Source organism: Miniopterus schreibersii (assembly GCF_964146895.1).
Source record: "Miniopterus schreibersii genome assembly, chromosome: 4".
NCBI classification, from domain to species: domain Eukaryota; kingdom Metazoa; phylum Chordata; class Mammalia; order Chiroptera; family Miniopteridae; genus Miniopterus; species Miniopterus schreibersii.
Genome location: NC_138105.1, coordinates 76,735,118 through 76,760,931, shown reverse-complemented (window position 1 = coordinate 76,760,931; position 25,814 = coordinate 76,735,118). Strand labels below are relative to the sequence as shown.

The 25,814-nt window shown below is 56.5% G+C and overlaps 1 protein-coding gene across 12 annotated transcripts; it reads right to left on the bottom strand.

Moving 5' to 3' along the window:
- Positions 1-79: 79 nt before the first annotated feature.
- On the bottom strand, positions 80-24,319 carry SORBS3 (sorbin and SH3 domain containing 3). Of its 12 annotated transcripts, none has more exons than XM_081134419.1 (21): positions 24,165-24,319; positions 19,255-19,411; positions 18,868-18,985; positions 17,331-17,524; positions 16,408-16,471; positions 13,762-13,800; positions 13,217-13,286; positions 11,418-11,508; positions 11,104-11,190; positions 10,953-11,006; positions 10,022-10,108; positions 9,536-9,582; positions 8,983-9,122; positions 8,752-8,804; positions 8,598-8,644; positions 8,332-8,446; positions 5,330-5,455; positions 3,452-3,763; positions 2,534-2,637; positions 1,855-1,961; positions 80-412 (listed from the first exon to the last, which is right to left on the bottom strand). In XM_081134419.1, the coding sequence occupies exons 1-21, from the start codon at positions 24,266-24,268 to the stop codon at positions 351-353; spliced, it is 2,178 nt and encodes a 725-aa protein (XP_080990545.1). In that variant the 5' UTR covers positions 24,269-24,319; the 3' UTR covers positions 80-350. The 12 variants fall into 12 exon arrangements, with proteins under 12 accessions (XP_080990545.1, XP_080990549.1, XP_080990541.1 ...); XM_081134423.1 differs by having other exon boundaries at positions 13,217-13,313; positions 13,762-13,927; positions 24,165-24,314; XM_081134415.1 differs by having other exon boundaries at positions 13,217-13,313; positions 24,165-24,314.
- Positions 24,320-25,814: the final 1,495 nt, after the last annotated feature.

The window sequence follows — 25,814 nt, the reverse complement described above, 5'->3', positions numbered from 1 at the left end:
TCCCTGTTAGAGGAAACGCTATAGCAGGGTGGGGGTGGGAGACTCCCGGGTCTGGTCTCAATAAGGCCTGGAAACAGTCTCCACTTCAAAGCAGACCTCTATATTTGGGGAATTGGGTAGGGGAGGAAATAAAAGGACTGTGAGAGGAATGCCTGTGAGCTTTGGGTGGGAATCAGTCCAGGGGGCTTCGAGGGGGCTCCAAGGGAAAGGCTGCCGGGTTGTCTGCAGATGCCAGCTGCCAGGTCCTGGTGAGGAGAAGTTGGGAAGGCCGGGGGGTCCTCTCTCCTTCTGAGAAGTGCTACTGCTCCCCACCCCATCCTGGCTGGGCTCTGAGTTGCCACGGAGACCTTTCACACTGGAGCTACATAATTTCCAGGGAATGTCCCAAATTTCTGGGTCCTCCGGGAGACACCTGAAAGAGGAAAGGAGAGAATAACGAGGGCCCTGCCCCCTGCTGGCAGTGGCCAGAACTGCCGGTGGAGTCCCTGTTCCAGGGAGGACTCGTTTGCCTCATTCCTGCCGCCTAGTGGCAGGAGCCGAGATAAGCAAAGCTACATTTGCTAAAGTCAATAATGCTCCGCCAATCTGAGCACACAGCACAGAACCACCCCACCCTTCCCCGGGGAGCAAGGAGGCGGGAGGGTAAATCACAGAACTTAAATCCTGAGGACTCTCACCGGTCTAGTATGGCACCTCGTTTTAGACATGGGGCATATAAGGCCTAAGAGGCTAAACGAATTCCCCCAAAGCACTCAGCTGCTTAGGAGTAGAGGTGGGCCTAAAATTCAGGCCTCTGGCCTGCCACACCCCCAAAGGCACCTGTGTCCTGGGGTGTGGAGGGGGAATGCTAGGAGACATAGGAATGTGAATGAAAGTCCTGGCCCACTGGCATCCTGACTTCCTTATGAGTAGCCCATGCCCACCCTGTACCCAGGCCTTGCTGATACTGTTCCCTTGCATGGAGGGCCTCCCTTTTCTGCTCTGCCACCCTTCAAGGTCAAGCTCCCCTACTTCCTTCAGGAAGTCTTCCCTGACTTGCACTGTGGCTACTGAGCATATAACGTATGTTAGTGTAACCAAGAAACTGAACTTTCTAAACTTTTCCTCTAAAAGCACATGCAGCTTATACCACAAAGGCGGTGCTTTTTCTTCTTGCACACCCCTCCGAGGTAAGGACGTTAACAAGTTAGTACTTCATAATCACTGGCATGTCTAAAGCCTGGTCACCAGCCAGGTGCTGGGGCTCAGGTGAGAAAGGATGGGCTGCCAGGTCAAGGGACTGCCCCTGAGGCCACCCCTGCCCAAGGCCACTCCTCCAACACTTCAGGCCCCGCAGCCTAGCACGGGCGCTCTGGCTGCTCACTAGTCTCTGAGGACGGCCCCAGCCTCTGAAGCTGAGGCTGGCACAGGGCCTGCCCACTCTGGTGAAGCAGGCCATGTGAAACCTGCTGGGTTGGTCACCTTGAACCAGGCCAAGGCCAGCCTGAGGCTTCCTGCATTAGTTCTTTGCCTGAGCTGCCCTGAGGGCCAGGATCTCTCTCTCCTTTTGGTGGAAGGGGTTGGGGGGAGCTAGCTGCTAGCTGGGGGTAGGAGTGGGGGATACACAGGTGTGAGACTCGGTCCAAGTCTGCACTGACTTAATAGATGACCTGGGCCTCATCCCTCTTTAGGAATGAAGGCAGCAACAGAAGTGCTGGCTCTGGGGAAGCATCAGGCCAGGCCTCTCCAGGAGCCAGGCCAGAAGGCATGTGTTTTGGATCAGGCCATGAATCTGTGCTGAACCAATACCCCTCAAGGGGCCCTGAGATACCCCCCTCGAGGCTGCCCTCCAGCGCACCCACCAGGCCCACATACCCACAAACCAGCCATCGTCACACTGCTGCATGACATCCACTCGGTCCCCCTCCCGCAGCTCCAGCTCGTCTTCATTCTGGGGCCTGTACTGGTACACTGCCCGGTACCTGCGGGAGACACGGTCATGGCAACCCAGAGCCCTCACCCCTTCCTGAGACAGACCCAGAGTCTAAACCCAAGTGTTGCCACATCCTGTGAATTTCCCAGGGTTTCTCCATGCCCCCATCAGCCCTGGCCCAGGTCCGGGGATGGCAGCTCTGTCTGGCTCCAGGGCATTCTTCCCCAGGCCTCCCCCCGCACTCCAAGCCCTAACTACCCAAACCCTGCCTCCTCGGCACTCCCAGTGCCTTCCAGTCTGTTCTACCAGTTCCCACACTTCATGCATCCACACACTAACCTCAGGGCTGGAAACCCAATAGGGAGACTGAGGCTGGGGGCTGAGTGTGGGAGGCTTGCTCTAAGGCTAAAGGGCTGACAGGGACAGATCAGGAGCACTGCAGACAAGCAGCCCCCACCCCAGCCACCAAGTCACCCTTAAGTGAGAGCAAGAACAAGTGCTACCTATCAGGGGCTTACCAAATCCACCTCGGGGAGCCAGGGCGGGCTACTGGGTCGGTGTGCTAGATACTGCCTGATGGCAGCTCCCACCCCTGACCCAGCACCCCCAGGCGGTACTCACGGGGTCCAGTGTATCTGAGCGGTGTTGTGGGAGGAGGTCCCTGGGTCCAGGGGACGGCTGGAGCCTCCAGGATGGGACAGAGAAGACCCAGGGGTGCTGAGACTCTGGGGAACCACAGGAGGAAAGGTGTGGGCACAAGCCGCATGAGGGCGGAGAAGTGAAATGGCCTCCCACTTCCCCGGGGCAGCGCTTCCCACACTGCTCATTGACCCCTCAGTCCCCATGGCACAGGGGTTCTGTGACCATTTCACTCCACAGGTAGGGCAGGTGGCTGGTTTCTGAACACTGCGGACAAAGCCAGCATGAGGGGCCCACGCACGGGCTGTGCCTGCTCACACTGGTTTGCTGAGTGGAGAGGTGACTGCAGGAGTGAACGAGCTTGTTTGTGAGCTGTCAGGACCAGGACCAATGACTTCCCTTAAGTATAAACTTGTAGCTCAAACCCACCCAACTACCCTCTGCAGTGGGAATTATCACCCCATTTCACAGGTGAGGAACACTCTATAGATGAGAAATCCCACATCTAGAGACAGTAAATGATATGACCAAGGTCACACAGCAGGTTACCAGCAGACCCCCAGCTCCTGGCCTCACCCTGTGGCAGAGGCTGACACAGGCAAGTCACAAAACTGGAGTCTGAAGGGTCAGGAGGCCTGGGCTGGCTCTGGGGTCCCCCCTAGGGCCGGCTGGCTATCCCATTCTCCCTGGGATGCAGCTCAAGGGCCAGAACCAACTTGAGGGCTCAGAGGTCCACAAGGCCAGGGTGGGGCTGCAATGCCAGGTTCTGCCTAGTCACCCCACCTGTCTGTCCTAGAGCAGTCTGGGAAGGGCTCTGAAGTGCAGCCCCATCATAGGAATGGGGGGTATGGGGTAGGGAGCGGGGATCAGCTCTCCACCTGAAACAGGTTATCATCTTACCTGGGTTTGGGGTCTGGGCTCCTGAGTGGAGTAGGAGAAACCGGTGCGGCGGGGGGAGGTCCGGCCCCCCCAATCGGTGGGATCAGCTGGACTGCGTGGTGTTACTGGGGAGCTGGGGTGACGGGCAGCTAGCCGGGCTGCGGTCAGGCTGGGAGACGCAGGGAGCTGGGGGCCCTCGTCGCAGAGGCGGAGCCGGGGCTCACGGCCCACCTGCACGTAGCTGGCAGGGAAGATGCCCTGGCGCCCCGTGCCTGAGATGCGTCCCTCATACCAGTTCTCATTCACCTTTCGGATCAGGCAGATGCGCTCCCCCTGGGGGAGAGAAAGAAGTCAGTATCTAGAGAGCCTTCCTGGGTACCACGTACCCAAGGGTGCCTACCTGGATGCCCAGAGGCATCAGGCTCAGGGGGGGTCAGCAGGTCCTGCAGAGGTCACACAGCTAGAAAATGGAGGCGTCGGAAGCCAAACCCAGGCTGCCTGGCCGAGCGAGCAGAAGTCTAAACAATGCCCACAATATGTGGCGCTGGGTTTGGATAAAGTCCTGCCTCTTTGGGCAGCCTACATGCATCCCCCTCTGAGTTCCAAGCTCTCTCTCTCTGCAGACTTCCAGTCATATGGGAGCCTGGTGGCTAATAACACAAGTCCAAACCAGGCTCTGCCAATTTCAAGCTGTGTAGCCTTGGGCAACTTACTTTGCCTCTCTGAGCCTTGGTTTCCTCACTTGTGAAGATAATACTGTTGCTGTGAGTAGCAAAGGAGATCAATGGTAGATTGGTAAGAAGCACTGGACAGGCACTAACCACCACTGGGTCCTTTCCCTGCCTCCACATTGAGTGATCCTGTCACCACTGCCAACAAACAAACTCCCTGATGGCAGCTAGTGCTTCCCCAGGCCCACGTGACTGAGGTCAGGTGGGGCTGCCCTAGGGAAGATGGTCTTCAGCCCTCTCCCGCCCCCACCTCTTTATCCAGCCACTTCCTGTCCCTTCTCTCCCTTGGGCCAGCTCTTCTGGGGGATTCATGGCTTCTGCCCCCAAAAGCAACCAAAGGGAGACCAGTTCCCTGCTTTCTAGGACAACATTTTTCAAGCTTTCTTGAACATAGCCTATAGTAACCCAGCGCGTGCGCGCACACACACACACACACACACACACACACGCCTAAAAATATATATATTTTTTATTTTAGAAAGGGAGGGACAGAGAGAGAGGGAGAGATAATCAGCAATATGAGATGGATCACATGCCCTGACCAGCGATCAAACCCACAACCTGGGCACATGCCCTGACCAGGAATCAAACTGGCAACCTTTTAGTACACAGGACAATGCTCCAACCGAGCCACACCAGGCAGGGTATAAATGCCTAAATATTTGAGAGAATACCCTTTCTACATGCAAGGCTTTTTTTTTTTTTAATTGACTTTAGATAGAGAGAAGAAGGGGGGAGAGAGAGAAACATTGATTTGTTGTTCCACTTAATTATGCATTGATTGGTTGATTCTTGTATGTGCCCTGACTGGGGATGGAACCCACAATCTTGGTGTATTGGGCTGACCCTCTAACCAACTGAGCTACCTGGCCAGGGCTACATGCAAGCCCTTCTAATATTTCCAATTTATTCTTTTAAAAATGCTGATTGTGATCCTCAAAACCTACCAACCTGGAACTGAAAAAAGCACAACTACTCTAGAAGTTCTGGACTTTTAAAAAATGGGCTAAATTAAGGGAAATATATGCAAAGAGACCCAGAAAAACATTGGAAATACTGGATGAAGATGGATACACCTGACTCTTTAAAAAAATGTTCTACTACACATATTTCCCTATGTCTTCACTAGCCCCCGCCCGCCCCCACCTCCTGCCTGGCCTGGCCGCACCTTTCGGAAGGACAGCTCCACCTCCAGATCCCCCTTGAAATTGTACTGGGCCACGGCTTCTCCATACTCCAGCACCTGGTAGGTCGGGGGCTTGACAGGCTTGGGGATCTCATCTGCAGGCAACACCTACAGGGAGAAAGGTCATGAAAAAGGTTCAGCCTAGACATTAATTGGTCACAGGCCTGGGGCTCCTGGGAGGGTGAGGCAACAAAGAGAAGGTGGTATGGTAAGCTCTGTTCCTAGGCCAAAGAAAAGGCAGACACCAGACACAAGCCTATGGTGGCCAGGGCGAGCACAGCCAAGGGGCTGGTGAGCCCCAGAAGGCCCTTGGAGGAAGAATTTCCACTAGAGAGAGGTATGTGGAGTGGGCATTATTGGAGTGGGCAGTAGCAGTGCAGAGATGGAAGCCAATTCAGTGAACAGAGTTGAACTTGGAGGGCAGAAGGAAACAAGTCCCAAGGAGCAGGGAACACCTGCTGGCCTGTTCTACAAGTGAGGATCTAACATTTTACCACTGCTGAGAACCGAGCGTCCTCCTTCCTCCTCCCCTTCTATCCTTCCAGTTGCCCAGAATCTCCATGCTCTCTTTGCTTCACCCTACTCATAAAAATCAAGAAGCTAAAAAACTATTTTTTTAAGTATATTTTTTAAAAATGTTTTTATTGATTTTTAAAATTTTTATTGATTGATTTTTATAGACAGAGAAGAAGAGAGAGAACAACATCGATTTGTTGTTCCACTTATTTATGCATTCACTGGTTGATTCTTATATGTGCCCTGACTGGGGATTAAACCTGCAACCTTGGTGTATCAGGATGACACTCTAACCAACTGAGATACCAGCCAGGGCTGTTTTTATTGACTTTATCTTATTTATTTATTTTTGTTAATCCTCACCTGAGGATACTTTTTCTAATGATTTTTAAAGAGAGTGGAAGGGTGGGGAGAGAGAGAAACAACGATGCGAGAGAGACAACAATTGGTTGCCTCCTGCAGGCACTCCAACTCGGGCCCTGGAATCAAGCCTGCAACCCAGGTAGGTGCACTTGACCAGGAATTGAGCCCGTGACCCTTCGGTCTGCAGGCTGATGCTCTAACTACTGAGTAACACCAGCTGGGGCTATTTTTATTGATTTTAGAGAAAGAGGAAGGGAGAAGGAGGGAGGGAGGAAGGGAGAGAGAGAGAAACGTGGATGTGAAAGAGAAACATCAACCGGTTGCCTCCTGCACACAGCCTGGCCAGGATCAAACCTGCAACCTGGGTATGCGCCCTGCCCAGGAATCAAACCGGTGACCTTTTGCTGCATGGGACAGCGTTCAACCAACTGAGCAACACTGGCCAGGGCGATAATAAACTCTTTAATACTGAGATGTAAATGACTGATGACATGGAATACTCTACATACTCTGTGAAATTTCAGGATCAGAGAGAGAGTTCTAAGGGTAGGGGAGGCCTATTGATATCTGCCAAATCAAGAGCCTGAATTAAAACAACAACCCAACCCATAGGTCAATGAGAAAGTCACAAAAGAAATGGGAAAATAGTTTGAGTTGAATGAAAAAACAATATCAAAATCTGTGGGATGCAGTTAAAGCAGTGCTTAGAGGAAAATTTATAGCATTAAAAATGCATATATTAGGGGAAAATGTTTCAAATCAATCATCTAAACTACCACTCTAGAAAACTAGAAAAAAAAAGAGCAAAATTGTACCTAATGCAAACAGAAGGAAATAATAAATAATGAAGAGGCAGAAATCAATAATACGGAAAACAAAAATAGAGAAAAATCAATAAAATCAAAAGTTGGTTCTTTGCAAAGATCAATAAAATTAACAAATCTCTTGTCAGAATTAGAGAAGACACAAACTATCAATATCAGGAATGAAAGAAAGGACATCACTACAGATTTTACTGACACTAAAAGAATAATAAGGAAATATCATTAACAACCTTAAGCTATAATAAATTAGATACCTTGAAATTCCTTAAAAGATACAAATACCAAACATAACTGATAGTCCTTTATCTATCAAATCCAGAACTTATGTCTGGATTCAGATTCTGGATCTTCTACTTAATAACTTGTCTCTGAACCTTAGCAAGCCCATCTGTAAAATGGGGCAGATTTATTACTTTCCCAAGTTAATGAGAGGAACCAGGGAGGTTAATTCAGATGACTCTGGAACAACATGGGTTTGAACTGTGTGAGTCCACTTACACGCATATTTTTTTTCAGTAAATATACTGGAAATTTTTTGGAGATTTGCAACATTTTGTAAAAACACACACATGAACGGTGTAGCTGAGAAATATTTAAAAAATTAAGAAAAAGGTTATGTCATGAATGCATAAAATAAACGTATTTTCGTTCCCTTATGGTTTTCTTAATAACATTTCCTTTTCTTTAGCTTACTTTATTTTATTGTAAGAATACAGTATATAATACATATGACATACAAAATAGGTGTTAATCGATTGTTTATGTTATCAGTAAGGCTTCTGGTCAACAGTAGGCTGTTAGTAGTTAAGTTTGGGGGGAGTCCAAAGTTACATGTGGATTTTCGACTGTGCGGGGGTCAGCGGACCAACCTATGCATTGTTTAAGGGTCAGCTGTACACATGAAAATGAATGATTTGTAAACATCGCACACTTTGTACTCTTGCCAGGTGTAATTAGGATTCATCCCAAAGACAGCTTGAGAGAGATGGATTCTGCCTGGTGAAAGTCTGGGACACTGACAGGGCTGGCAGGCCCTGGTTCTCCCCCTTGGACTGGTTCCACCTTTAGCCCTCACTTTACAGGCATTTCCTGAGTACAGGCAAAGTGCCAGGCCAGGCTGTGGGGGCCAAGGTTACGAATGAGGCTGAGACATGGCCCCTGCCCTGGAGCTCTCAGTGTCACATCTTAGGGAACCTGTAAGATATGGCAGCCAGCTAAGGGGAGAAGCTGTGGACGGATAAGGGCTCGGCACACCCAGCTGCCCCCTGGGCTCCTGCTCACCTCCACGTAATTAGCAGGGAAGATGCCCAGCCTGCCATGGTGCTCCCCCTCCAGCCAGTTCTTGTCCACCTCCTTGTGGATGTAGACAATATCGCCCTTCTTCAGGGTCAGCTCCCTGCAGGCCAGAGCAAGGACATCGGCAGACCCTGTCTAGGACACCCAGGGTCCCCTCCACCTCTGGGGATGCCCCCCCCCCCGCCCTCCCCTCTCCCCCAGAGTGCAGAGCCTGCCCCAGGGAACAGGGGAGGGGAGAGGAGGGCACTTACTTGGGAGACTGTGCCTGGAAGTCAAACTTGAGCCTGGCAGCCTTCCTCTATGCAGGGGGAGAGAACACGGGGGTGACCCCAGTCAAGCAGTCCCCAGGACCCTGGCGCCCCAGGCTCCCCTTGCACCCTGACCCTAAGGCTCCCACCCCCTTACCTTCTTTTCTTCCTTCCTGGCAGGGCTGACCCCTCGCTCAGAGGCACTCGGGTCTGTGGAGAAGCCTGAGCTCAGCCTGGGAAGGCCATGCCCGGGGGTGGGGCTGGGCTGGGGTCCCTCCCACCCACAGGCTCCGGGGCTCTAGGATCTTCCTGCCACGCCCCGCAGGCACCAGATCTGGTGAGTGGGGAGGGCCCCTGGGTGAGAAGAGGGGCAGGGTCTGGTCCTTACCTCCGGTTGAGGAAGGGTAGACGAAATCCCTACGACCTAGGAAGGGGCTTCCTCCATCCGCCATTCTGTGGGGACTCAGGGGCCAGGAGGAGCCCCGGTAAAGTGCATTCGGGTTGCTGAGGCTCCAGGCAGAGGCTGGGCTGCGGGGACACAGCGAGTGAGCCACCTGCCTGGCTTCCCGCCCTCGCGGGCTCAGCCCTGAGCGCCCTGTGCCCCCCCACCGGCCGCCGCCTCCTTCCAGGCACCCCCGGGCTCGCCACAGGACGTCCTGCTTCCCAAGCCGTGGGCCGGGCGAGGGTGCGGCCCGCGGGGAGGCGGGTGCGCTGAGAAGGGCTGGCCGCGGCCACCGGTGCCCGGGGAGGGCAGCTTTCCCCCCCGGGCGGGGCCGCCCCCTGCCCCCAGTGTGCCCCCGTCCCGGCCGGCCACTTGGCGCCCTCCACGGCCCCCTGCCCCGAGTGGTGCCCCGGTCCCCGCCGGCCACTAGGCGCCCCCCGCCCCGTCCCTCCCCGCGCCACGTCCCCGGCCCGGGGTCCCGCGCGCCCCGGCCACTCACCGCGCGGGGGGCCGCGGCTCCTGGGGCCGTCGGGGCACCTGGGAACCCTGCGGGGAGGCGGCGGTCAGGGCCCGCGTCCGAGGCAGCGGCAGCCCAGGCCACCGCCTCCGGAAAAGTTGGCGGCTTGGAAGGAGGGATGATGGGCGGGGCGGGGACCGGGAGGAGCCGAGGAGCCGGGGAGGAAGCGCACGGAGGGGGGTGCGGAAGGGGGGGGCGGCCCGGGAGAGCGGGCGGGAGGGGGGAGATCCCTGCGGGCCGAGGTCCCGGACGGGCGGGGGCCGGGCCTCCGACGTCAGGCCGGAGCGGAGTCGGAGGGCTCGGGAGTCACTCGGGAAAGTCCGCGCCCAGCCTTGGAGAGGAGCGCGCTCGGTCGGGGTGAAGTCCGCCCCAGCGCGCGCCGAGTGCAGCCGGCGGGGCACGTCTCGTCCGCCCCTCTCGCCCAAGCCCAGCGGAGTCTCCCGGGTGGGGGGGCTGGGGGGTCGGTACCTTGGGAAACGGCTGCCGGGTCTCTATAGCCCGCAGGTCCTTGTCCAGCTCCGCGCTCAGCTTGGCCAGCTCTCTCTCCAGCAGGACCTGGGGCAGGTGATCGGGAGAGACTTGGGACAGTGGGGAAGCGGGGGAGGGGAGGGGAAGCAGCGCACGGCTGGGGGGCACTGGTCAAAGGTCAGACGTGAGTAGCCAGTGGGCAGCCGGCCGGAGCACGGTGCTTGCCCTAGTGTAAAGGGCAGGCTCAGGGCCCCGGGCTGGACAGGCTCCCTGCCTGTGTGCCTGCCCAGAGGTGTGCCTCCGGGTGTCAGGGGGGCCCTGCCACCCCTCTCACTGGCCCCACCCTCCTGACCCAACTCACCCATCTGGCACGCCCACGATAGCCCCTTAGGACTTCCGGACAGTGCCTCACTGCCATTTTTTGTCATGTCACTTGTCTGTTCAAAAGCCTGCAGGGCTCCCCATTTCCTCTCCCACCAAGTCGTCTATGGCCTTCCACAGCCGGGCTCCACTGTACCCAACTGCTTTCCCTCCACTGCCCATCCCAACGCCGTCCAGACTTTGCCTCTGCACCTCCCTCATCCTGAGCGCCCTCTCTCTGCCTGGCCAAACCCTCCCAACTCTTCAGAGCCCAGCTCCACCTCTAAGAATAGGTCCTGAAAATTCCAGTCCACACTGACCACTCTTTTCTCAGCTCCTGCTTTGGTCAACACACATTTATTCCACACATGTTTGAGTGCCTACTGAATGCCAGGCACTCTGTGGTGGGTGCCAGGGATACAGAGGTAAACTGCACGGGACTGGAAGATCGGAGCTTTGGGATCTGTGTCCTTTGCCCAGGGTGACTGGGGCCAACATCACCCAGAATCTCCCTCCTTTGTCCCCCAACACTGCTTGTCTCCCCTCACCCCACTTTCCCTTCAGCACTCACCTCAATGGGCTGGGAGGGCTTCTCAACAGGGTCATCCACCAGAGGTTTCTTGGGCTAAGGATGGGAAGGGTGAGTCAGAGGGGATGAACTCACTTGCCAAAATGCGCTGGCGAGGGTGCATCCACTCCCAGAGGACCAGGCCCACACTCACCTTCTGCCCAGTCTCTAGTTCTTGCAGAAACTGGTTCCAAGATTCTTCTGTCCAGACATTGTCCGCTTTCTCTCGGCGTCTGGGCACCTGCATGGAGGTGGGTAGGCATCGGCTTGAGTAGATGGACACTGGGACACTGGGCAGGCTTTCAGGCCACTGCCCCACCCCTGTGACCACCAGTCCCCTGCTAAGGATTCTGGGTTCGCCTAGCTGTACAGGCCCCAACGGAAAGGACATTATCTGTGCTCTCTTCACAGAGGGACCTGGCCAAGAAGGCACTGGGGACAGTGTGGGGAGGGTGCTGGGAGGGCTACCTGATTTGGGGTCTGGGGCAGAGAGGAGGGTGCTCCAGCATTACAGTTGAAGGTACTTCTAGGAAACTCTTCAGAGAGGCCCCAGCTTCTTCTAGAGAAAGGGAAGGGCATGCATCTCTTCAGTTTCCTTTCCTCAGGGAAGCGGAGACATGAGGACACAGCCCTGGTAGAGGGAGCTGCACCCCCATCCTCTCTTGCTCCAAGCTCTGAAGCAGTGTTAAATAGTGGAAAGTTATGAGCTCTGAGTTCAAATCCCAGATCTGCTACTTAGCTGCACTACCTTTTGGCAAGTTACTGAACTGGCAGGGCCTCGGATTCAAGGCCTGTAATGTGAGAATGATTCCCACCTGCACAAGGGTGTGGTGGATCTTATGTGAGAGGACATACCTGACACGCCCAGGAGAAGGCCTGACGCAGGCATCTGCTCCATGAGTGGTCAGTCCCTTTCCTGCTGGCCTTGGTGAGTAGCCTGCTTTTGTGTTCAGTCTGGCCCCATGACTGTGGCTATGTATGTTTGTGCTTATTAGGTGAAGCTGGTCCTTCTGGTTGCCACACCGCGTAGTCTTGCACCTGTGCCCACGGGTGTGGGACTACATCCTAGTCCGAGGAAAACCCAAGGCAGGGAAAGAGTCTGCAGCCCTGACCCTGGAGCCCTGGGCAAGTTATTTCAGAGCCCTGGGGCTCAGTTCTCTGAGGGTGCTGAATTCAGTGACTTCATCTGGAGACCTCTCCAGCCACATTCCAGGCACTGCACGGTCACATCTGCCCTAGTCCCTCTAGGGGTCCCTTCTGGGCTAGTTTAAATGTTCCAGCCTCTGTTGAATTGGAATGTGTTCACTAAGTGGAATGACTGTACCAAGCTTATCAAATGATGGAATGTCTGACTGCAGGGTCAGGATTTGTTGGCTGTAATCATGACTATTCTCTATTTTCAAAATAATACTTGTGATAATGAGACTGGAATATGTCATTCCTAACTTAAGGAAGCTCTAGTCATAATTAAGCCTGTATATTAATAATGTTTGTGGAGACTTGCTATGAGCCCTAATCCTCACAACCACTCTATGATCCGCACTTAACAGATGAGGATACTGAGGCTTAGATGGGTTAAGTTGCCCAAGCCACAGCAGCTTGAATCCAGAACTCTGAGCTCTTAGCCTCTATCTTATCGATGATGCTGAGAGCCACAGGCCAGTTATGGCAATGTTAATGTGGTTAATCTCTCCCCAGAAAGGAATAAGAACCTCATTGATTTCACTGAGAGGAAAGCTCCTGATTCCCAAGGTGGGGTTGAGCCCCTCCAGGTCTGGCAGCTGGGGCTGGCCTGTGTGGTTTGCACAGAGAAAATCAGCTACATCTTTCACCTCTCTGGAGGTTCCTCTCTCAGGGGCATCTGGGAGGAAACTTGGGATCCTCTACCCCTTGTTTTCTATCAGGCATCAGTGTGGACGGCCACAGATCCACACCTAGTCGTGGGACACCTGGCTCTCCACCCCACGTTACCTGGGGATCTTTGGGGTGATGAATCCTGCTGCCAACCACAAAAGCATCACAGGGGTCCTGACCAGGAATAGGTGCAAAGTCCTCCCCTGCCTGCCATTCCCCTTGGGCCCTGGTGGGGAAGGAACTATCTGGAGCGGTGGGGACCCTGAGAAGGGGCTGAGCCATCAGAGGAGCCAGACCCCCCCATTCGCCTGCTTTGAGGCTGTGCCAGCTGTGGCCACCAGGGGGTGCGAGTCCCCACAAGGATGCCAGGGCCCATCTGTAGCCCTCAGGCCCCGTCCCCACCCCAGGCTTACCCGCTCACAGTGGAGGCCTGGCCTGGCCGGGAGGAAGGTCTTTGCTGGGGCCCTGGATGCCTCCTTGAGTCTGCAGAGGTGGCACAGGAGGAAGCCACTGAAGGTAGAAGACAGGCAGGGGTGGGGGGAGGTGAGAGTAGGGGTTGAGGTCACCTGGTTGACTATTGGAGGTTCAGGTACCCATGCCCACCCACACTCCTGGGTAGCTCCTGGGAAAAGGGGTGATGTTCTGGACCACTTAATGTGGGCTTTGCACTAAGTACTTTGTACTCTTTAAGAAATCTTCAAAACAGCTCTGGGGTAGGTAGTATTCCCATTTTATGGATGAGGAAAGAGAGGCCCAGAGAAATCACAGCCAGGGCTGGGCATTTATTGGCCAGTGAAGCTGAGGCTCTTAATTACCACCTAACGGGTTGTGGAGCTTACCAGAAATGGGCTATACAAACTTTTCAAGATGAATTAAGCCAACTGGGGAGCCCTAGAGCCAGATGTGGCCACAGGGAGGGGCAAACTCAGGGCCAAGCTGGGGTAGGCCACCCCCTCACCTTTGGGTGCTTCCTCAAAGGTCCAGTCCAGCTGCAGGTCTGCGGGAGCAGAAAGGACCGGGTGAGGGATGGGACACAAGCGAGGTCGGTGTGCCCCGTGAGGCTGCCTCAGCTGCTCCCAGCCTCCCTCCTGCTTAGAGCAGGGGCCAAGGGACTGAGTCAGGGCCTGAAGAATGTCCCGAGGGAGGGAAGGAATTAGGAGGGCAGTTCTGGGGAGGGCTTGAAATGCCTTTGGCAGACTTAAGGCCTGAGCCAGCCAACCAGGGCAGTGGACTTGCCCAAAACTCCTGCTCCTCCCTCCCTGGTTCCCATACAAACCTTCTCCTTGACCTTTGTAGACCTGCCCTCACCATGTGGGGCAGGGCAAATTCCACTTTGTCCTCTCCCTCTTTCCCCTTTGCACCCTCTCCTAAATGCTTGTCCTTCCCCCTTAGCCCAGACCTGCTCCTCATGGTGCTCATGACTTTCTGGGGCCTCCTAGGAAAAGCAAATGACCAGCCAAGCCACTCAGTCTCCTAGGCAGGCAGACCTGTCCCAACAGCTCCTCAAACGCCAACCAAAATACCCCTCTCCAGATCCCACACCTTCCTCCAACTCCTGGAGTTTTCTGCTTTCCTTTGCAGTCAATGGCTGGCCTTAACCCACTCACTGTCTCCAGTTTCCCTTCTTGTTGGGCAGGCTTCAGCCCCACCATTCTTGCCCCAGCTGCTCTTCTCAAGGACCCAGTGACTACCACATTGCCAAATCAAATGGTCAACGGTATGGGGCCATCGGCAGCATTTGTCACAGTGGGTCCCTTCCTCCTTTGGAAATTTTTCTTCCACTTGGCTTCAGGGAGACCACTCTGGTTCTCCTCCTGCCTCCCGGGTGCACCTTCTCAGTCTGTGTGGCCAGGTCCTGCTCACCTTGGGAACCACCCACTGCTCACCCACTCAGTCCTTGGGCTTCTGTCTCTCCCTCTCTCCAGGTGATCTTATCTAGTCTTCTGACTTAAAAAAATAAAATCTAGCCCTGCCAGGCATGGCTCAGTGGTTAGGGCATCGACCTGCACACAGAAGGGTCTCGGTTTCAGTTCCTGGTCAAGGGCATGTACCTGGGTTGCAAGTTGGATCCCTAGCCTTAGTCGGGATGCATGCAGGTGGAAACCAATTGATGTGTCTCTCTTACATCAATGTTTCTCTCTTTTTTTCTCTCTCTCTCTCCCTCCCCCACTCCCTTCCACTCTCTGCAAATCAATGGAAAAAATATCCTTGGGTAAGGATTAATAACATCTGTTCCAGGGATTCTCGACCTTGGTTGCACATTAGAATTACTTGGGCAGATTTGCCTCAAATCTCTTTGAGATGCCTACTCAACATGTCCACTTGGATGCACCACATCTAAAACTGCGGGCCTCTCACATCTACACCTCCTGCAGTCCCCCCTGCATTTATAAGTGGCAACTCCATCTGTTGACCTGCTCAGGTTAAAGTCAGCCGTGACTCCTCTTTCGTGCCACATCCAATCCGTCAGCAAATTTCCAGGACTCTGTCTCCAGATCCCACCAGGCCTGCTACTGCCCTGGTCTGAGGCACTGTGGCCTCTGGCCTAGATTAAAGCCAGGCCTCCTGACTGGTCCCCAGCTTCCACCCCTGCCCTATCGCTTTCCCATCTGGCAGCCTGTGTGAGCCTTTCCAGGTATCACTTGTCAGAGTATGTCACTCTGCTGCTCAGAACCACCCAGGGGCTCCTTAGCTCTTGCAGAATAAAAGCCAAAGTCCTTATAATGGCCCCCAAAGGCCCTCTGGCACCCAATCCCATCTCCCACTATATGCCCCCTTCTCATTCCAGTCCGACCTCTCCTGGATGCTCCAGAACATGCCAGCCTTGCTTCTGCCCCTGGATCTCTGGTGCAGCGCTCCTCCCCTGCCCTGTAGGGCTCTACTTCACTCCCTGAGCTCTCTGCTCCGATGCCACATAACAGGGACCTTCCCTGCCAGCCTCCCTGCACTGGGTACACCCCAGCCTTTTGCTCCCTAGTGCTGGCCACCAGCTGCCATACTGAGCATTTATCTGTTTACTCTGTCTCCTCTGTCTTAATCACCTTGCTAACCGGTCACGAGTATACACGTGTTTCCGTGTCCGAATGTGGTTGGCCGGTCACCAGTATACTTGTACTTCCAGTGTCAAATGTTGTTGACAGGTCACGAGGTAACTCGTGTCTGCGCTTACATTAATTTAAGTAATTTTAAGGCCTGAAAGCAATGTAGAGTTTTAAAAGAGCAGAAAAGTAGCCGGCCACACGGGCGAGTTCTGGCTCGAAATAGCCAGTCAGCGAGGTGTTTAAGCTTCACTGGGGCAGGGACATCCTTTTTTGTTCCGTTTTATCTTCAGCACCTAAAATAGTGCTCGGCATATAGTAAGTGCTCAATGGATGGCCAAGGGACTAACTGAATGAATGAGTGACCTCAGGGATTCCCAATACCTTCAGAGGATACTGGGGACAGTGTCTGGGAGGATACTTCTTTCGCCTGTTTTAGGAACCACTCATCACAGAGCCTGGGGGGGGGGGGGTGCAGAAGAGCTCCATAAGCAGGCAACTTCTTCTTTCTGCCCCTCCCTTCCGAAGCCACTCTGGTAGAGACGGGGCCTGGAAGGGTGTCTCACCTGGCATTTTCCGGTGGATCTGCTGAAACATTTTCCGGTACCAGTCCCTGGGGCTGTCAACACTCTGGGATCAGAACAGACAAAGTCAGGCCACCCTCCCAATATCGAGCCACAGAAGTTTTTCCTTACCGAGCCCTCTTCCTGTGAGTCCCAGTCAGTGGGCTGTGTGGTGTCTTTAATGGCAATGACTCCGTGTAGCACATCACATGTGAATAAGATGTGGGGAAGGGTCTCCAACAGTGACCCCTAAGCTGTGACATTTAGGGTGGTTCACATTTTTTTTCACATTGTTTCCACAAAGAATATGTGCTTCTAGGTAATGAAAAGTAAGTACAATAATGTAGGTGGAAATGGTATTTCATATCCCTGCCTCACCTGACACTCAAGATGGCCCTGGAAGGCAGAAAGGGTTCAGATGAAGAAGTGGTGAGCTCAACTAGAGGCAGGTAGCTGGCTCCAGACAGGTTTGGGGATGGAAGGAGGGCAGAGCCCCTGGGAGCCTGGAGCCCGGATCCATTCACGCTCATCCATGGTGTAAGGTCTTCTCACTCAGGACTCTGCTCACTCATTCAGCCAGTCATCCACTCCCCAACCATTTCATGAGTGCTGTGCCAGGCCCTGGGACCCGAAACTGAGAGAGGTCCCTCCCAGGGTCAGTCCTCACAGCAGTGGCCCTCCACCTTGAGAGCCAGGGGGCATTCTTGATTACCCCTTACTCCACAAATCTCTGTGCAACTCAGACACACAAGTGAGGTTAATGAAACCCTGTGAGGCTCAGAACCCCTGAAACCCATCACAGTTGAACCCCTGCTTTAGTCTGAAATGATTGGGTACAGTCTTAGTTGCCCCGACTTTAATTCACAAAAGTGCTCAGCATGGGTCCCTGGGCCCCATCCGTCCGTGGCCCCCAGCCCTGGACTCACAGATCGGGGGGCAATAGGCATGCCGCTCTCATCCACGGGCCCGATTCCCTCGTACTTGACCCAGCGTTTGTCCCGGCGTTTGCTGTCCTTGGTCCATGTGGCTGACCAGTTCTGGGGATGCTGGGAGGTGGAGGTCTTCTGGGTCCCCGAGGGCCGGCTCCCAGGGCCTGGCCAGGTCTGATACCAAGCAGGGTCTGCAGGCGTGTGCATGAGAGCATTAGCAATGGGCAGGGGCCCCAGCTGACACTGTCTGTCCCTTAGCTCCTCAGAATATTGATCCCCGTGGGTTTGAACACTCAACACATCCTTGTCTGTTGGAGCTGATGACTCACTCTACCAACCGCCCCATTCCAAGCAGGACCATGAGCCTGTTTGTTTATATTTTAGTTAAAGTGAATAAAAATGGATTTTGTCTTGAGAAATCTGCTTTCCTGGGGCTGTCCTAAGAACTTCTAGAATGAGGGCTGGGAATCATTCCTTGCAGAGAATGCTGGGGCTGTCCCAGCTCAGGGACAGCAGGGTGGGGCAGAAAAGATGCCGGGCTTAGAGAATTCAGACCCCGGATCTGCCACCTACTAGCTATGTGATCTTGGGCACAACAGTCAACCTCTCAGTGCCTTAGTTTCCACTTCAAGGGTCATCATGGTGAGGATTCAGGGAGATGTAGTGGGTGCGACCGTGCCCAGCACAGTGCCTGACACATAGTAGAGAGGCTGTCAGTAAGGGACAGAAACTCATTCACCAGACATGGCTGCCGTGCCCTCAGCTTCCCTAGACCCTCAGCCCCCAGGTCCCCAGGGCAGCAGCCTAAGGGCTTTGGTGTGAATCTCAGTTCTGCCTCCGTGCCTGAAACTCCCTGAGACTCAGTTCCTCACCAGGAAGATGCCCATGCTTTGCCAGGATGTCGAGGGATTAAATAAGATGAGACTTATGACTCGTCTTTACAGTGCTCAGCACAGTCTAAGTGCTCAGCAATTATTTGTTAAAGGAATAAACTCCTTGACAGAGTGCCTGCCTCAAGGGACCACGCAACAAAGATGCCAGCCTCCTCAGGAGAGGGGCCCCAGAGTGGGCCCGCATCCAGGAGGTCCCAGGATCTCCCGGGCCCTGTGGCCCAGGCTGCAATGACTCACAGGAGCCCTGGAGCTGACAGGCTCTCAGAGCCGCCTGTCCACCTCGTGCTGGGCTGGTGAGGACAGACTGCAGCAGTCCTTAGGGGCCCGCTGTCGGGTTCGGGCCCCCATGCCCTTCTACAGCCAACGCATGCTCACATTCCTCCACCCTTCCATTCCTCAGTCCAAGCTAACTCCCTGTCCTGCGGGAAATGCCCCAGCCCCCACGGCAGTGTCCCTGCACACTTCCTTCCCCTGGCACTGGGCGGGGGTGGGAGGGGTGGGGGGAATGTGTCAGCCTGCTCTCTCCCACAGCTTTCACTCTCACAGGCCAGCATGCTCATCCAGGGAGGGGCAGTTAGCTGAGCTCGGAGGTCCCCACCCCTCATGGGGCTTCTGGACTAGGTTTTCCTGAGCAGACCCACCTGGGTGCCGGGAAGCATCTCTCCTCGTTGGGAAGTACCCATTGCACACGGTCCTGGGCGCAGGATCATGGAACTGGAAATTAAGGGTGTTGGAGCCACCATTCCGGATCACAGGCACCTGTGGGGAGGGGCCAGGAGCGGCAGCTCAGGCCCAGAAGGTTCCATAGAAGGGTGGGAGGGATGGCTGCCAGGGCACAGCCATACCCCATGGTGAGGGCCCCAGGGCCAGCTTGACCCTTTTGCAGAAAATCAGTGAGGATCCCTAGAATTCTCTTCTGACCCCCATCCCTGCTTCCAGTCCTTTAATCCTTCTGCTCCCCACCTGTGCTGCCAGGTCCCCACCAACTGTGGGCCCACAGTAACCCTCTCCCTTGCTGTCTCACTCACCCGAGTCCCCCTGGAGGATGACCCTACATGGGCCCGGAGGTGGCCAGGGATGAAGTCGTCCAGGCTGAGCCCAGCTGGGTGGCTGCAGGGTGAGGCCTGCATACTTGGGTCGAGGTCAGAGGACTGCGGGTGTGCCAGCAGTTCCTCTGCGCGTCCTCTGTGGGGAAGGAGGGAGGAAGGAAAAGCCCTGCTGAACCCAGCAGCCTGTGCCCTCTGGGCTTGACCTGGGGGTGGGCAGGAGGGGACGCTGTGGGAGGGCGTCAGGGCTAGCTGGGTGGGAGCTCCAGGACCCAGGAAACAGGCCACTCTGGGCACCCGCCTGCAGGCTGCCAGTGCTGGCTCCCAGAGGCACAATGGGCTGCTTGTTAGGCCCGGGGCCGGAGCTCCGGGTGGTTGTGGGGGAGGGGAGGCCGGGCGAGGAGGAGGGGAGGCTGGCCAGGAGCGGGCCTGCTGGACAAAGCTTCTGGCGGGCCTGCTGGCCAGCCCCTCTGGGGCTCTCACTACACAGTCAGCCCGTTCCCCCAGAGGGACAGCAGAGGGAACTGGGGCAGCTGGTGGAGGAGGCTGAGGCATGCGGGACTTTGTTTCAGTTCCCTCTGCCTTCCCGAGTCCCTGCGTGAGCATCTGCTCACCAGCAGGCACGAGGGGTTTCTCAGGCTGGGGAGAGGCCTTGGGCAACAGCAAGGCCACCCACCTACTGCCCAGCAGGGCCAAGGTTCAGGGAGGGGGAGAGCGAGAGGGCATTTCCAGGCCGCAGGAACCACTCCTGAGCTCAGAGCAGTATCAGCTCCTGAGTTTGGCCTCTTTGGCTGGAACTGAGGCCTCAGAGGGCTCCAGGTGCCAGTGAGGGTGGGAGCAGAGAACTAAGCAGCGGGTCAGGGCAAAGTTGGACTTGTGCGTGAGGGGTGCTGCTGATCCCCCCCCTCACACACACACAATACACACTCACTCACACACACACACACACCACTTTCTCCTACACCTCCAGGCTGTTTTTTCAACAGGGGGTCTTCCTGGGAGCAGTATGCCTGACTGGCCATCTGGGTTCTTTTGCCCCCTGCAAAGGTTAACTCAGGGGAAGGGGCTCCAGGCATCCAGGGGATGGAGGCGGTGGTGCTGTCCAACAGGGCTTTGCTCCCTGGAGAGTGGTGGTACAGAGCTGGCCCCTCACCTGTGCTGTTGCACTGGGCCAGACGCTGAACCAGCCATCACCACCTTCAGGGGCTGGACCAATCCTGGTGTTTTTGTTCAGTTAGGCTTGTGTATGCCTGTGGGGTCCACAGGCTCCCGATGGGGCTGTGAGGGCCTGGTGAGGGGTGTGTGTGTGTGTGTGTGTTGGAATGTAAGTGCAGTGCTGTGAATATGACTTGTGGGGGTACCGCAGGGTGTGGGTGGGGCATGTGAGCAGCACGAGGGTTGTGAGTATAGAAGGGTGTCAGGTATGGGAGGGGGCGGGTGCCATTTGGAGGTGGGTCATATGAGCAGCACAAGAGTTAGGGAAAACAGAGGGGGTGCAGGGACAAGAGGGGCTATGTACCCAGTCCCTGCTCAGGCCATTGGGGGCTGGAGGGTTCAGACAAAGCTGGGGCAGGTTCCTGTCTCTGGTGTGAGTGGGGATTTCTTCTGACTCTTGAAGGGCATATTGGGGACATAGCTTTCCTGTGCCCATCTTTGGCTGCAGGGAGAAGTGGAAGGAAGGCTGAGGCTGGAGGAGGGGCAGCTCACCAGCTGGATCCAATTAGGACTCCCACCAAAAGCAAAACACCCAGACACACCCCAGTTCCTGCTGCTCTCCCTCCCCTTGTGGGGGAAATAGAGGCAGAGGAGAGTGGGAGATCCCAGCCAGGGCAGACTGGTTCCTAGCAGCAACCCCTCCCAGCCCAGCTGACTGCTTGAGGCCAAGTTTCGAGGTCAGCATCAGCAGTCCTTACTGTCAGCTGACCCTCCCTCCTTCCCACCCTGCCCCCTTCCCAGCCTCCAGATCTGTCCCACCCTGCTGTGCTCAGTGAGAACAGCCCTCTCAGCAGGATGGGGAGGGTAGGAAGTCCCCCCTACAGCACCCTCTGTTTCAGGGGTTGCTGATTCTTGTGGGGGTACAGTCTGGCTCTCCTGTGGCACAGCTCCAGGGACGCGCAGGGGTGGGTGTGGAAGGGTGAGCTGAGTTTTTCACCTGGCAGTCCGGTCAGGGGACATTAAGGGAGATGTCTCCGAGGGACATGGAGGCATGGGGGGAAATGCACATCTGGCAGAGGGCAGAGGGCGCCAGGAAATCTACAGGGTCCTTCCAGAGCTCAGGCAGCCCTTGGCCCCTGCAGCCAGCTCCAGAGGGCGGGAAGAGGGGAAGGGGCACTGCTGTGGTGCCAGGGCTGGTTCCCACCGGAAAGGTCTGCCCTAGGTGCTTTCCCGGGGGAGTTCCTAGTTGAGTCCACGTGGACAGGACGGATTTTCTCAAAGTTAGCTTTTTGTGGATTCTCACCTCTTTCCACCCCAGAGTGTGGGGCGAGGACCCAGGGGAAGGGCTCTGCGCCTTCCCTTCGAGCTAGGCGCAGGTGCCGCCCGACCGCGCCCCCGCCCCTCTGCTCCCGACACCTACCTTCCCGGGCGAGCGGGCGGCGGGGGCTGCGGGCGCCCGTGGGGACCGGAGCATCTCAGCCGGGCTGCAGCCCGGGGCGGCCGCGGCGGGCCCTCGCGGGGGGAGGCAGGGCGCGCGGGGAGCGGCCCGGCCGCGCCGTCTGCCCTCGTGACCCGTCGGGACCGGCTCCGCGAGGCCGGCGCCCGAGGAGGAAGAGGGACGGTCCGCGCCGAGCGCGCGCGGGGAGGAAGGACGGGAGAGGCGCGGGCGGGCGGCGGCTGCCTGCCTCCGACCTGGACCGCGAGCCCGGACGGGGGCGGCAGGGGGCCTGCGGGGCGGGGGCTCCGGCCGGCGGCCCGGCGCGCAAGGGGCCTCCGTCGGGTCGCACGGCGGAGCCGAGCCGCTTTGGCCCTGGCGGAGGGGGCCGGGCCGGCCGCGCGGAGGCGCCGGGAGGGGCCGCCGCGGTCCCCAGGGAGACCGCTCTGGTTTCCCAGCTGCCTCCCGGCCCCCACCGCCGGCTGGCGTCGGGGCAGGCGCGGGGGGGGGGGGGGGGGCGAGCGCCACTCAGAGTTTCCAGCGACATTTCCAGCGGGTGGGAAGGGAGCGGCGCATGGCGGAGCCAGGACCGAGGGCGCGAGTGATTAAAAAGTGGGTGTAGCCGGCAACTGATACGGAGCCGGCAGCGCAGAGACGAGCGCCGCAGACCGGCTGGGGTCAGGAGAAGGCGCCCTGCGGGGCCTAGCGGACGGAGGCAGAGAGAACTTGGGCTTGCGTAAGCGCGCCTCCGGGCGTGTGCAAACACGCGCCCACACGCCCACACACGGGCAGGCGCACACACACACGCACGCACGCACACGCGGGCACACATGCACACACTAGTAGACATGCGCACACACATGCACACACGCACACGCACGCACACACGGGCAGGCACACGCACGCACGCGCGCACACACGCACACATGCACACACACGGCCAGGCACACGCGCACACATGCACACACACGGGCAGGCACACGCGCACACATGCACACACACGGGCAGGCACACGCACGCACGCGCGCACACACGCACACATGCACACACACGGCCAGGCACACGCGCACACATGCACACACTGGCAGGCACACGCAGGCACGCACGCGCGCTGGCAAACGGGCGATGCTCGCACGTGCAAACCCCGTGGAGGGCAGCCCGGGAGGAAATCCGCGGCCGGGAGCGGCCCCCGGGGAGAGCCACGCCCCTGAAGAGGATGAGGGCGGCTCCCTCCGGCGGGGACGGGGTGACCAGGTCCCCGTGTTCCCACACACCGCGATTGTTTTGATCTCGCTGCCTTTCCGCTGTTCCCGCTGCTCTGACACCGGTCCCCGGAGCCCGCACCCCTGGCTCCCGCCCGACACCCCCCCCCCCAGGGCTCTGTGCGCTCGGGGGCTGCGGTGGGAAGTGCGGGTCCTCAGTGGCCGCTCACTGCTAACCCGAAAGACTCCGGAGAACTTCCTAGCCCCTGGCTTGGCTCTGGTACCCCAAGCCCCAAACCAAATAGCAAAGAGGTATTGGGCAATTTCAGATCTATTTTGGGAGAAATTAGGAAAATATGAAAACATTCATCGCATACCTACTAGGGGGTAAGCTTGATGTCCTGAGGCCACCATGCACTAGCCCAGCGGTTTTCAACCCATGTGCCGCAAGAATTTTTAAAACATGCAATACCTGCTTACTCGGGGGCACTGACTTCTTTTCCCTTAGATTGTCAAGTGAAAAAACACAACAGCCAGCACAGCAATAGCCCTCTGGTGTGAATGCCCTGTCTTGAACCGTGACTACACAGGCCATGTACTACAGTGGCATCTTACTGGTCACGCTGCATAGTAAGGTCCTATCTGACCTTCCCTCAGCTCAGGGAGTGGGCTACCGGGGGTGGTGAACCCGCGTGAAGCAGTGTCACAAAGGGGACAGCGGCAGGAGGGACGTGTACGCTGAGAAGCTGGGGAGAGAGGGGCTGCTGGCTGCTTCCAGGGTCTGGGGGGGCTGCACTAGCACACGTGAGACCATTGGGAAGCAGACGCAAGGTTTCCAAGGAAGGGCTTTTAAATGATTACAGGGGTTCCGAGTCTGCGGGCTGCGGGGTAGGTACCTTTGCAGAGGCACTTACTGCACTGAGCAGGGAGCTGAATGAGATCCCCCCTACGGCCCTCCCGAGAGACAGCTGCGGAGAGGAGGGCTGGTGGCAGCGAGCTTCCCCCCCACAGCTTGGACACCCCTTATCACCATCCCCTTCCCCCTCTTGGGGACAAGAGCTGTGCCCATTCCCCTTGTTGCCGCCGCTTTCGTGCCCCACCTGTCACGGTCCTCGCGACTAAGGGCCACATCTCGTTCGTGTTCTTCCTTGTTCTCCAAAGATGGTGATGCTGAAGATCTTCCAACTCCAGGAATCCTGGCCATGCCCCCCTCTCACCAGCAGCCAGCTTCTCTTATTCTCTAGGGCTCTGACCTGGACTCCAAGATAAATATTTAATGTAGAGGGTGCAACTGAGCTGACCAAGGTCCCAACTTCCTGTTTCTCACAAAGGGGGGGGCAGCCACAGGCAAGGAGCGGGGGACTGGCTACCAGCGTCATCTCTAGGGGAGTAGGGAGCCCAGTACACAGCTTTGTAGGAGGTGGGGTAGGCTCTGCTGGAGACCTGAGCTTTCCTCCAGAGCTGTTTTGACTTCTGCCTGTCTGCTGACACCCGGACTCTGCTGGGCTCATCACCTCTCTCAGCTCAGAGCCGGCTTTGCCCTGGTACCAGTGGAAATCGCTCTCCTTCCCAGAGTCCTAGACTGTGTGTGTGGCCCGAGGAGGAGCCATACAGGTTTCCCTCCACCCTGTTCCCTGAGGCCCACCAGCCTCATAGGAGAGAGGATAAGAGACCGGTGGGAACAGAGCATAAGGCACCATGACCGACACTTCCTTCTCTGCCTGTGTTTAGGGAAAAAGGATCCCTCCTCTTTGAAAAGTGGGAGACTAATGGGAAAAAAGTAGCCAAGTCCAGGGACTCAGCCAAGAACCAGGTGTCTGATTTCTGGGCTCCTCCCTCCAGCCTCAGCTCGACTTGCTGCTGCCCCAACCCGCGGACAGCTGGCCTGGCGCGGTTTTAGCGAGAGGCGGGGGCTAGGGAAGGCTGTCCTGGGTAACGTGGCTGTTGTCGGCAACAGAGCAGATTCCTTTCATCCCAATGCATTATCTCCTGGCTCCCTTATCTCACAGGCCCTCCCTCCCTCTCACTCTTCCCGGGCTCTGGCGCTGCCTTTTGTCAGGGGGCCCCCTCTGCCTTCTCAGAGCCACCTGAGCCATAGTAAACACAGTTATGTAACTGCTCTGTTTTCCTAGCTATCTGATCCTGGTCAGCAGTATGCCCTGCCCCCATCCTTTTGTTCTGAGGATTACCCCCCAAAGACACCCAAGTCCACCGAGGTCTGTCCACGCCCAAGACCCTAACAGGGTGATTAGCCAGGAGACTGCCGTAGGTGCCGCGGCCCTTTCCAAGGATGGGGGAGAGGGTGGCTGCACAGGAATGCGGGCCACTCTGAAAACCAACCGCTATGACCGAGAGAAACGATGAGTGGGCATAGCACGGAGGTGGCTTTTTATTGTGAGTTGGCTGAGCAGAGAATTCAGTTCTATTTCTCAGGTGGGAAAAAGGAAGCAAGGGCTCCCAGAAGACATAAGCCTGAACTTTCACTTCTTGAGGAGTGTCTTTACCTGGCGCAGGGAGCCTGGCATTCAAATGTCACCCTCAGATCTACCCTGAGCAGCCAAGTGGCACCCGGCACTGTGCCTCGGGCCCTGTACTGGACAACGGAGGGCCGCCTGCTATTCCTTCTCGCCTCCTCCACAGGGACGGACTCTGACATACCCTTTGGTTAGGATTTCAGCAGGTTTTTATTTGTGCTCTCAGAAAAGTGTTCTCTTCCTGCCAGGGGAACTGGACATGCAGACCACAGGGGA

Coding starts and splice junctions, on each gene's coding strand:
- SORBS3 (XM_081134415.1), bottom strand. CDS start 24,268: ATGGCCAGGATTCCTGGAGTTGGAAGATCTTCAGCATCACCATCTTTG. Junction 13,314..13,761: donor CTTTGAGGAAGCACCCAAAG/GTGAGGGGGTGG, acceptor TTCTACCTTCAG/TGGCTTCCTCCTGTGCCACC. Junction 5,456..8,331: donor TCCCTGCTAATTACGTGGAG/GTGAGCAGGAGC, acceptor TTCTCCCTGTAG/GTGTTGCCTGCAGATGAGAT.